At 35.1% G+C, this 13,277-nt stretch overlaps 1 protein-coding gene across 2 annotated transcripts in view; it reads left to right on the top strand.

The window, feature by feature from the left end:
* PTPRR (protein tyrosine phosphatase receptor type R) overlaps positions 1–13,277 on the top strand; it is a 361,573-nt gene that overhangs the window by 311,937 nt on the left and 36,359 nt on the right. For both annotated transcript variants that reach the window (XM_007503044.3, XM_007503046.3), the window contains 3 exons: positions 1,261–1,371; positions 3,371–3,528; positions 5,262–5,375. In XM_007503044.3, coding sequence (XP_007503106.1) covers positions 1,261–1,371; positions 3,371–3,528; positions 5,262–5,375 — 383 coding nt within the window. The remainder of the gene's footprint in view (positions 1–1,260; positions 1,372–3,370; positions 3,529–5,261; positions 5,376–13,277) is intronic.

The following is a 13,277-nucleotide window of genomic DNA, read 5'->3' as shown; positions in this document are numbered from 1 at the left end:
CAATATACAAGATTGATTCTAAGATGGAATGTGAGGATCTTAAAAAATATTCTATAAACTAGAGCAAATGCTACCATCTACCAGCTTGCAAAAGAAGGGAGTATTGTATTTATGTCTCTATGTCCGCAGAGCCTAGCACAATGCCTGCGGACACATAGTAGGCATTCAGCAAATGCTTATTGATGATTGATTGATTAAACTGTGGAATCACTTATAATTATTTCAATGAAATTTCATGATATCCTTATGATTGCTACTTTTCTATCATGTGTTCCTGGAAAATGTAATTCTATCGATATATAGAATTAAATACATATTTTATATATTATTATATGTTATATATTACATAGTATAATAGTAAAATATGTGTTAAGGTTGCTTCACATGCTCAGATCTGAGATCCAAGGGAAACCCACTGCCCAACACCAGGGCTCCTTAACATGACATCCAATAATTTGGTGAGGTTTTAAAAAAATTATTGTTGTTTTAATAACTCAGTATAATTGATTTCCTTTCTAAATATCTATATTTTATATTTTGAAGATCATTATTATGAGAAAGAATCCATAGTCTTTGCCAGGCTGCCAAAAGGGCCCATGGCTTTATGAAAAGAATGAATAACTCCTCATCTTCAATATTTAGCACTTTAAATATATATATATATATATATATATATATATATATATATATATATATATATATATATATATATATATATATATATATATATATATATATATATATATATATATATATATATATATATATATATATATTGGAGGTGACTCAGTGGATAGAGTAGAGGTCCTGAGTTAAAATCTAACCTCAGTCAGACACTTCCTAACAATGTGACATGGGGCAAATCACCTCACCCCTCTTCTTTCTGCCTTGGAACTGATACTTGTATTGATTCCAAGACAGAAGGTAGGGCTTAAAGAAAAGGAAAGAAAAGGAAAATATTTTGGTTTGCTGAAGGCGGGAGCCCTGGGGTAAGTAGCAAAATAGCACTTTTATGTTCATCTGACTTCTTGATTTGCTGGGAAATTTTAAAAAATGTTTTGATTTCATCTTGTCTTTTTCAATTTGCTTTCTCTCCCTGGCTTCTAGATAACTCGGCAGCTGCTCAGGACTGAGTTGGCCATTAGGGATCACACCCATTTGAACACTGCCACTCAAGAAAAACACTGAGATCTTTGAGGGAAATGTATTCCAAGACCAATAAAAGCTGTTCATATTTTCTTGGTTGTCCTTTTGTTCTAGAAATGTGTGCTCTACTGGCCAGAAAAGAGAGGGATATATGGAAAAGTTGAAGTCTTGGTTCTTGGTGTGAAAGAATGTGATAACTACACTGTCCGCAACCTTACCCTAAAGGTAAGAAAAGTCTTCCAAAATAAATATCAGGATATAATGAATCAATTACATTGAGAGTTATGTGATATAATTGCCACCCTTTGCTCACTGATGTGTTTTCTAGATAATAAGCTTTGGACAGGACAATTCTGAGGGACTAATGAGAAAGAATGCTCTCCACGTTGAGAAAGAACTAACTATGAGAGTAGAAATCCAGAAGAAAGCATGTGATTTATCACTTGTTAGTATGACTACATGATTTGGGGTTGTGGTTTTAGAAGGTGACTCTATTACCAAATGGATAATATGGAAATAGGATTTGAGTGATGATATATGTATAACCCAGTGTAATTGTTTGTCAACTCCTGAAAGGAAGAAGGAAAAGGGGAGGGAGACAACAAGAATCATGTAACCGTGGAAAATTTTTAAAATTTCTCTTAAAATAATCATGCAGGATTTAAAGAAAATCCAATAATTTTCCATTGCAAAAGAAATTAAAATCAGAACCTGACCTTATTTAGCCAGTTTGGATATGTAAACAAATTGAATTAGAATAAATATTCCCTTATATTATGATGGAGTGTTATGATTTTTGTTCATACATAAGGGATTCCTGAGTTAATTTGTTCAGTGGCATTTAAAAATAGAATTTCAGCTCATTTTTCCATTTTACCTTTGAGATATTACCGTAGCAAAGGTGGGGGGATTGCTTGGACCTGACCACCATTAAGGAAGCCATAGCAACTGTGAAAAAGACAATCTGTGCTGGTGCAAAACAAGACAGAGATGCTAAAGAGATCATTTATAGTGAGTTTCTCCAGATCATACTCTTTCACAGTAAGACTATCTATTATTCACTGATACTTTAGCATATCCCAGGAGATACGGCCATGAAATTATTTTTGCTGTGTGATAATTGACCCCATAGACATCAGTTTTAGCTAGATCATCATGTATAGGTTAAAAATACAAGTATAGAGAACAATTTATTTCATTGAGAAAATTTGAATATGAGAATATAGAGAAAGAAATTTCTGATGCTTGAGTAAATATAAAAGGGTCTTATGTAAAGGTAGGAGTGTGTTTTTATGTGGGATAATTTGCTTTTGGAAAATAGCAGGAATGAAAGACATTGATATGTTCATTTAAATATAAAGATTTTTATTTTTTCATTTAATGAAATACTCATAATGAAAAAAATTCATAAGTTTTTAGAAGTTATATGATTCAAATTATCTCCCTCCATCCTTCCCTCTCCCATCCTGCAGCAGACAAGCAATTCAATCTGGGTTATGCATATGTAATCATGTAAAATACTTCCATATTTTTCATTTTTGTAAGAGAATAATTCATATAAAACTCAACTCCCCCAAAAGAAACCCAAATAAATTAAAGAAAATGAAAAATCCTATTCTGTCATCTGCACTCCAACTCCAATGGTTCTTTCTCAGGAAGTGGATAGCATTTTCGTGATAAGTCCTTCAGAATTGTCCTGGATCATTGTAGTGTTGAGAATAACTGTGTGTCACAGTAGATCATTCCACGATATTGCTGTTACTTTGTATAATCTTCTCCTGGTTCTGCTCACTTCACTCTGCATCACTTCATGTAGGTTCTTCCAGCTCTTTCTGAAATCATCCTGTCCATCATTCCTTATAGCTGTTGGTTTAGAGTTAATTTAAGAGGCTGAGAGAATGCCACATTTTCAATTTTAAATAAAACTTACTTAAGGTAAAAAAATCTTCCCAAAATGCTCCAGCTCCAAATGCTCACAAGGCAATGTTGGTGATGTGATGAATCTATCTGTGAGTTTGTCAGCGGGATGTGTTGGCTGCATCGTATCCATACCGTCTCATCTTGCATGATCCTTATTATACCCAAGAACTTCTCTTATAAATAAGCTGTCCATTTAGCACTTGGAACAAGACAAATCACTCTGAGGTTCAGGACATAGACTGAATATCCACTTGGTCCATTGTGTGGCTGAAGTATGTTTTGTTGCCATTGTTACTCTTTTCAGCAAGGAAGTCACACCCAGCATGTGAAGCATTACTGGTACACATCTTGGCCAGATCATAAAACCCCCGATAGTGCTCAGCCTCTCCTCCAGCTCATGCTTGATGTAGAAGAGGATAGAATTGCTTCTTCCGGCAGAGGACCTATAATTGTACACTGCAGGTAATGCATGAGTACATTATTTTCTGATAACAGATCTCTAGTTAAAGAGTAGCTGCTGGTAGAATATGGAATTGACCAAGCATCTCCTCTGTGTGAGTTATCTTGGAAAACAAGCTAGCCAGTGGATGATCCCACAAAATGATACCACTTATATTTCACAAAATCACCTTGATTTACTTTGAATCCCTGCTCACTATCCAACACTGGGTGATGCTATTTCCCTGGCACAGGAGGATGATACTAATAACAACATTTAGAGAGCACTTTGAAAGTTTGCCAAGTGCTTTACAGATATTATATTTTCTCCTCAACAAAAATCCTAGGAGATAGAGACTATTACTGCCCTCCGTTTTTAGATGAGGAAGCAAAGGCTGGAGGAAGTTAAGCAAGTTTTCCAGTCACAGAGCTAGTAAAAGAGGCCAAATTTGAACTCTAGTCTTCCTGACTTAGGGCACAGCATGCTATCTACTATATCACCTAGCTGACGTAAAAATCTTAGAGAGCCACTCAAGGAACAAAACTTTTGCCACCATGACTCTAGGAATGTAGAAATTGATATTCTATACTTTTTAAAAAGTGGAAAATTCCCTTGAGTTTGCAACATCCCAACTTGCCCAATCAAGGTGAATATTTACTAAGGATATGATAAAAAAAAAAAAAAACCTATTTAGCATTTTGAGTAACACAGAGATCTTTGCTTTGTGCACAGAGACCTGGGGTTAGGACCTCCTCAATTTGATTCCTGTCTCAGACAGTAGCTAGGCAAGTCATTTAATCTCTCTGTGCCTCAGTTTACTCATCTGTAAAATGGGAATGATAATAGTCATAGTAACAGTACCTGACCCTCAGTGAAATAACATATGTAAGACTTTGTGAAAGCTTAAACTACCATATGTGTGTGTATATATATGTGTGTGCATATATAAATTATGTGTATATGTAAATAAAAAAGTATAAAACACTGTAAATTATAGTGCTAGCTCTTTATATCAATGACTGGTAAATTTGTGTATGTCAATGTTAAAGCTTGATTGAATGAAAGGACTATCTAAAAAGTCTCCCCCAAAACTCCCTCTTGAAAAATTACTCTTTGTATTTACATTTTTTCTGGTTCCCAATTTATTCATGAGAGATCTTGTTTCCTAGTGGACAAAATACTAGACTTGAGAGAGAGACCTGGGCTCAAATCTTGCCTCTAATACATAGATTTGTGATGGTGAGAAAAATCACTCCATTTCTCTGTACTTCAATGTACTTCAATGATTTCATCTGTAAAATGAGGACAGTTATACCTATAGCCTTGATTTTATGGGGCCATTGTGAGATCCAACAGAGATAATATATTTAAAAGACTTTGTAAGCTTGAAAGAGTTATTGTACTAACCCTAGAATCGAGAGTCAGGAAGCATTGGATTTTTAAACACAATTCTATGAGATGCTAAGTAAGTGGCAATGTTGTTGTGTCATTTCAGTTGTATCTGATGCTGGAACCTCATTTGGAGTTTTTTTGGCAAAGATATTGGAATGGTTTGCCATTTCCTTCTCTAGCTCATTTGACAGATAAGGAAACTGAGGCAAACAGGGTTAAGTAATCTATCCACTGTGCTTGCCAACAACAACAGAGCCCTATTTCTGGAAGTTTCTACCCTGGAATTTCATTACTCATTAAATCACAGATTTGGACCAATAAATTTAAAATATCAGTTTAATAACTGTTTGTTTCCTCTTTCTAGCGCTGGGATAGGCAGAACTGGATGTTTTATTGCCACATCCATTGGCTGTCGACAATTGAAAGAGGAAGGAGTGGTGGATGCACTCAGCATTGTCTGTCAGCTTCGTGTGGACAGGTGAGGTGCTAAGAAAACTGAGAATCAGAGCCCTTCTAACATCAAAGCAGTTTTGACCAGTTAGGAATGTATCTTTCTTATTTACCTTTGATGTTTTAAGCTGGGTTGACTCCAGGCAATTCTGTATCAGTGCCATAAGCCCAAAACATCAGGAACATATATGTATGTTGTATTTAAAGAGCCACATTTAGAAATCATTGCTTGGGCTGTAAACTATCAGGGGCCCTCAATTCTTAAGCCAACGTTTAGCTCTTCTACTTGTAGGTCCCTGTGAGTGTTTATGGTGAGAAACACTCACACCCTTTTCCTTCCCCTCATTTTTTCTGTTTCTTTTTCTGTTCTCTGTATTTCTATGTATTTCAATTGCTGTCGTTCAGCACTAGACTCCACTAAGAAGGTCCATATGTGGCATAATGAAAAGGATTGTTTCAAGGAAGAAAGATATGTAAATATTGGGGTTATCTGTACTTTATGGAATAAATGCTCATCTTTATTTCTCCTTAGCTAAGGGCATATAATATAAATTTAAGTAGGGGAGCAAGAATGGGGTAGAAATGAACACAATGTGAAACTACTCTGGGCTGAATGTGTCGGTGACAATGAATGAGCTATTATAGCTAGGGTATATTGAGTAGGTCTTCACCAAAGAAGCTGGAATTCAAAGAGTACTCTGATAGTCTTTTTTTTCCAAGAGTCAGTATTTTATTCTATAAGAAATAGAGAGTTAAAGATTTATCTTTTTATATTTATTTATTTTTAAATATTTTTTCATGGTCACATGGTTCATGTTCTCCCCTTCCCCTCTTCCTACCATCCTCCCAGAGCTGACAAACAATTCCACTGGAGTATACATGTCTTATTACTCAAAACCTATTTCTATTATTCACTTTTGTAAGAGAGTAATCTTTTAAAACCAAAACCCCAAATCCTATAAACAAGTGATAAATCATATGGTTTTTTTCTGCATTTCTACTCCCACAGTTCTTTCTCTCTATGTGGATTGCATTCTTTCTCCTAAGTCCCTCCAGATTGTCCTGGATCATTGCATTGCTATTAGTAGCAAAGTCTATTACATTTGATCATCCCATAATGTTTCAATTACTGTGCACAATGTTCTCTTGGTTCTGCTTATTTCACTCTGCATCAGTTCATGGTGGTCTTTCCAATTACTATGATAATCTTCAAAGGGGCAGCTAAGTGGTACAGTGGATAGATCCTGGAGTCAGAAAGATCTGAGTTCAAATCCAGCCTTAGATACTTACCAGCTTTGTGACCCTGGACAAGCTACTTAACCACTATTTATTTGTCTTGATTCCTCTTCTGTAAAATAGAGACACACTGGAATGGAAATGGCAAACCACTACAGTATTTTCACCTAAAAGACAGACATGGCCAAAGTCCATGGAGTCATGTAGAGTCAACACGACTGAATACAATGACTGAACTACAACAAATGACAGCCCTTGTATTGTAGTGAGTAGAAACTTTAAGAAAAATTAATTAAAACAGAAAAATTCCAGACAAGCAGGCAATAAGCTAATAAGAATTTATTTTGCAAGTACTATGTGTCAGACACTTTGCTATATGCTTAGGATATAATTACAATAAAAAAGAAAGATAATCCTCTCCCTCAAGAAACTTACATTCTAGAAAGACAACATAGAAAGGGAGATGAATAAGTCTGTAGAAGGGAAGTACCTACAAAGGGACATGATATCAAACTCCAGTGTCAGAAGAGGGAAGGAATGAAGGATGACTGGCTTGAGTTCTTCCCCAAAATGGAGGTCCCAGGAAGAAATCACCAAGGGAAGAAGGGGGCCAGCATATGAGAAGGATATTCCAGGATGAGAAGGTGACAAGGACTGAGGAATGTTCCAAGGTGAAAAAGAAGGCATGGAGGCAAAGTTCAGATAGTCAGAATCAGAGCTGGGTAGGAAGGCATGCTTCCTTTCCCTACTACAAATTTCCTGCCTGGCCCCACCCTGTTCCTTCCCCTCAGCAAAATACTTCCCATTCCCCAGTCACAGAGCCTCAGAAGTCTTGTCACCTCCTGACCAGGTGAACTCTTGGAGTTTCCCTCCCCTTGACTTTTGGGACTCAACTTCCAAATTCTCTATTTTCTCATCTAGAGTTATCTTTAAAAAGTTCATTTGAAATGACCTGTTATTATGATTTTCTCAGGTTTCAGAATTGGTAATACTAACTCTATAGTGAATAAGCTATGCTTTGTATGTCAGAGCCTCATCAAGCAGAATGTGAGTCTTTACAGTAGTGGCTTCTATTGCCTCTCTGTATTTCATTCTATGCATCATTATCACATGGGATAAAGAGTGCTGTGTCCTTCTACATCTGTCCTATCATTAATTAGCTGTGTGACTTTGCAGAAATCCTATCATTTGTAATTGTAATTGTAATTCCCTGTTCCTCAAAGAGCCATGCCTTAGTTTCCTCATCTGTAGAATAAATGAAATTTAACTCATTCTAAACATTTATGATATTCTGGCTGCTGGCAGGCTTGGGGTAGAGAATTAGATTTACCTCAAATTTTCTTGTTTGTAGATATTTTATGGAGTATTTCTCCATCTGTCCCTACCCCTTAATGTCTTTAATAGTGTACTTAATACATATAAAATAGGTCAGTATTATGAGTGAGTGTATCAATGAAAAGGAGTAATGAATAAAAGAAGTGCACATAGATATAACAATACATTACATGTGTAAAGCCTACAGATAGCATACATTATTTCATTTCATCACCACATGGATCAAATTATGATTATTGATGCTATAAGAAGTATTTACATATTATACATATTTACAATTCTTCTCCCACCACCAAATGGAACCTCCAAACTTTCCATAAACATCACATATGGATTTATTACAATTTCAATAGTATCAAATTTTCATTGTTTTCTCTTGACTTTTTCCACTTTTCTCCTTTTGTAATGTGTTTTTACCCTTGCAGTCAGTTCTTCTGTCTCTTTTATATGCCTGTGTGTATCAGTATTTCTGATCTCACAGAAAGATTTTATCACCATGATCTTGATTCTGTTATTCCTTTCTTCCCTCTTCCTTTTAATAAAAGCTCTTTTAATAAGATTCCTTAATAAAGTCAGCATTAATAAGACCCTTAATAAGACTTCTTAGTTGTTTCTTTGTAACTTTAGATTGCTCTCATTTTTACCCCCATTAGCTTGGCTAACTCACAAAGTTTTTTCTCATGTTGCATTCATGTTCACAGAATTATACGATATCAGAGTTAAAAGATTAACCCATATCCAAAAATAGTCCAACTGGTAATACGGACTCTGCTTTAGGATTTCCAGTAATGAAGATCCTACTACCTTTTAAGTTGTATTGGCATGGGGCTAATTATTAGGGAGCTTTCCCCTTATTTCAAGCCTACATTTCTCTCTTTTCTATTTCCATCCATTGCTATTAGATGTGCTTTCTAGGGACAGAGTATATTTAGTTTTTCTTCTATTTAGTAGCCATTCAAAAACATGAAGGAAGCTATCTCATCCGTCCTCAGACTGCTCTGAGCTAATACCCCTAAAGGTTCTTCCAAAGAATTCTCATATGTTATGAACTCAACTAAATCATGTTAAATCATTATGCATTTATGAAGTACCTGCAACGTGCAAGACACTGTGCTAAGAGCTAGGGATAGAAAGAAAAGCAAGACTGCTGACTCACAGCACAATTAGGAATATTCTTTGGTTCCTTTGGAATTCAAAAGTCAGCTGTATATTACACAATGGGAGAAAATTGCTGTGTTTTGAGTGTCAAGTCCTACATTATTGTGATGGTTTTCAAAATAATATTTCTATAAAATAAAAACTAATACCTCATGATTGGTTTTTCATAATATCATTGACTTTTTGGTTCTAATATCCTCTACACCATTGTTATTTCTTGTTGGCAAATATTTTACTTTTCCTCCATATGCTATTGAAAACTATGGCTAAAAGTTTGCCCTGTCAATCCTTGGAAGGCAGGCTAGAACTCAAAGATAAGAACATCAGAGCTCTCATCAAATGGATCATGCCGCTCACTTCTTGGGCCCTGATATATGCAGTTAAGTCATTTGTTTCTTCCTTCTTTCATATGACGAATTCTTGTTGAATTGAACTGAATATATTCTTTGACTGGTAATGCAGCCTTTGTCCATAACCTTTCCCTTTTTTCTGAATCTTTCTTTGCCCTTGAAACAAGTTCACAAAGAACTCATCCATTATTCACACGTTCTCTTTCAATACCACCTTGATCTTTCTATTTTTGCTCTCTTAAGTCCATCCCTTCTCTTTTCTTTTCTTCTTTTATACACTAAGATAACTATAAGTAATGTATTTATTCTTTGGCTTTCTCCCCCATGCCCTTAATCCTGTCCTGAGAAATTCCAACTCTTTCTTCTTTGATTTTTCCGTTACTTCTTTTCCGATGTATTGATGGATTTTTAATCAGTGTATGCCACTAAATGCTTTAGTAATGAATATTTGCTTTGCTCCATTGTACTGTCCATCAATAAACATTTACTAATTACTGACAACATGCCAGACCTTTTTCTAAATACTGGAGAAATAAAAACAAGAGAGAGAAGGGGGGGGGGAGTATGGGGAGAGGGAGAAAGGGAGAGAGGGAGGAAGAGAGAGAGCCTCTAACCTCAAAAAACTTACATTCTACCTAGAAAATAGCGTCCTTGGCTCTATAGTATAGTCTCCTCAGAGGTATCTTTAGTAATTTAATTTAGTATTCACCTTTCATCAATTTTTACTCCTAAATTATGATTTAAATTATTATTTATGATTTAAAATTATTGTCAAAAATTGGTAAGCAAAAGCTTACTGGTCTTCTGCCTTGGAACCAATACACAGTATTGATTCTAAGATGGAAGGTAAGGCTTTTAAAATAATAATAATACATTTATATAATGCACTCTAAATATCAATAATAGCCATGCTTCATTTATTCAGGTCACCCATGTAGTAATCACAGATACTTAAATCATACTCAATAGTCCAGATAAAATATAAGCAATTAATTAAGTTCTGCAAGCATATCCCAAAGTCCAGTTGCTACAAGATCAAATAGTATAATAATTATAAAGCACAGTTCCTAGCACATAGTAAGCACTACATAAATGTTAGCTACAATTTTTTTTAGATCCCCCTTTTGACTCTGGAAAATTTCCTCAGAGTCTCCCCTCCCTTAGTTTAAACACATTTACTTTTCAAAAGACTTTTTAGTAATCTTTTAGTAATCTTGAGTATTTTTCCAGTCTTCAGCAGATGGAAAAAAAAAACTTTAAAGGAAGAGGGAAGGAATCAGTACTAGAAAAAGACAAATAGATAGCAAAAAAAAAAAAGTATCTGCTTATATGGAGGGAAAAAAAACAGAAAAAATTTAAAACAGTACAGCATCGAGGAAATTGGCTCGAAGATCAAAGGACTGAGATTCAAATCCCTTCTCTGGCATTTACCTCCCAGGTTTCTTTAAACAACAAAACTTAATCTCCTTGAGCCTCAGTTTCCTTATCTATAAATGAATGAGTTTTACTAAAAGATTGCTAAAGTCTCTTCTAGCTCTAGAGCTATGAGTCCATGTTTCTCTAAAAAACTAAAGGCACAGAAATCTACCTCTGAAAAGATGGAGACCAATAACCATTCTAATAGTTCAGTGTACATATGTGCTTCTAGCAGTGTGGGGGGTAGAGGATTAAGGACAGACAAGCAACATATGTCCTCCTAGCTGTACCTCACTCACCTGGCTGACACTTGTTCCCCACTCCTTCCCCCTTTTTTTTCTAGTCAACTACCTCAGTTCTGCATCATAAAGAGATAGATTTCTTTTCAACTTGCCAAGGGGCGATCAAAGGAATATCAGAAGCTCCTAAGACTTCTGCCTTAAAGATTGCTATCAAATCAGTTTATTTTTGTTCTAGAACCATTAGGTCTTTCTTTACTTTGGGGAAAATAGAAAATAGCAATCAACAAAATGTCTTTTCATTCTAGCTCTGAGCCCCCATGTAGGAAATATCTTCAAAAGTTGTGAAAAATCTAACTCTCATTTCTGGATCAAAGGATATACACAGTTTGACGACCATTTTTGCACATAGTTCCAAATTGCTCTCCAGAAAAATTGTATCAATCAGTTCACAGCTTTACCAACAGGGTATGTGTCCCAATTTTTCCACATCCTCTCCAAAAGTTACCATTTTCTTTTTTTTTCATATTATCTCGTCTGTTAGGTATGAAGTGGTACCTCAGAGTTGTCTTAATTTGCATTTCTCTAAATAATAATTATTTGGAGCATTTTTTCTCTAAAGAGTGACAAGTAGATGCTCCCAAATAACAACAAATAGAAACAAAATGCATAACAATTACAAAGAGTACAACTGAATATACATCCTTCAAATTCCATATTTTTAAGAATTGATTCTAAATATCTGGTTTCACAAATAGCTTTTTGGGTTACCTCAAGCCCTGTCATCTTGAGAGATCTGAAATCTCTTTTTAAAACCATAGTTTTTCAGAAACACAGAAGAAAAACAATTGCTTGATCACATGAGTTGATGGGGATATTGTTGGGGATGTAGACTCTAAACGATCACCCTAGTGCAAACATAAACAACTTGAAAATAAGTTTTGATCAAGAACACATGTAAAATGCAGTGGAATTGCACATCAGCTACCAGAAGGGGGGGGAGGGGAGGGAGGGAAAGAATATGATTCTTGAAACCAAGGGAAAATATTCTAAATTGACTAAATAAAATTTTTAAAAATGAAATAAAAGCATATTTCTTGTTGTAGACAAGAAAGATATTATTTCCTTAAATAGCTCTTAAACTTTATGCTTTTTGTGAAGGCATTTACATTCAAAATTATATTCTTTCTCCCCAATTCACATTTGTTTGATTACATATTTCCTATACCAGATCTTATGAACTTTTAAAATTGCATTATGGGTATTGGAAAACAATCCATCTCTCATGTTATATCTTTTACCCTATTGACCTATGGCATGTTAAGAGCCTCAAAATCAATTCCTTGACACACATAATTACTCTCTCTTGATATTTATCCTCTCACTAACTAAAATTTATTTAAATCTGGTTTCTCTTCTCTTGGGGCTTCATAGTCTGCTGTTTTCTTAAAGTATTTGCATGTTTCTACTTTTAATGGTACCCTACCCATATGTATGTCCTTGTATTTAGCCTTTGAAGACTTTCTTTGTGTCCCTCTTTTCTTATCTGCAGTGAATCCTTTTATCTCAGACTTTGTCCCTTCTTTCCTTCCTTCTCAAAGCTGGGTTCCTAACTGTGGGTCTCTTCCCATTTTGGGGGGCTTATCTTGCACTGACTTTTCTAGATGTTTTCCTCCCATCTCTTTCTTTTATGAATTCTGGACAAATCAATCTCTTCTGAAATAAGTACTATCTGTCCTTTTTTTCTTTTCAAGGTATCTCCTACCTCTATATTCTGTATTAAAAAAAAACATCTTTATCTCATTAATCTTCAACTCCTTATGTTTTCTGCTACTCTATCCCACTCTGCTGCCATCTTCATGAAAAGCTCATTTTTTCTCTAGCATTGCATCTTGGAACTTTCTCCTTCTTTTATAACTCAAAGAGACCTCAGATTTTGGAAAAGGAAGTTATACAGAGAGGAGCTAGACCAGTATTTTAATTTTCCGAATGGGAAACGAAACTACAAATTCTCTTGCCCAAGATCCCACAACTAGCTTTGCAGAGCTAAGACTCAGTCCCTTTTCTGCTAATTCTTATTATATGACCCTTTCCAATACACTAATCTACCTTCCTTCCTCTAATCATTTTGTGCAATATTATTAGTTTAGCTATTCCTTTTTCTCTACAAAACAATAATAATTATTAACAATACCA

Source organism: Monodelphis domestica, chromosome 5, assembly GCF_027887165.1.
Source record: "Monodelphis domestica isolate mMonDom1 chromosome 5, mMonDom1.pri, whole genome shotgun sequence".
Taxonomy (NCBI): Eukaryota; Metazoa; Chordata; class Mammalia; order Didelphimorphia; family Didelphidae; genus Monodelphis; species Monodelphis domestica.
This window is presented reverse-complemented; position numbering and strand designations above follow the sequence as displayed.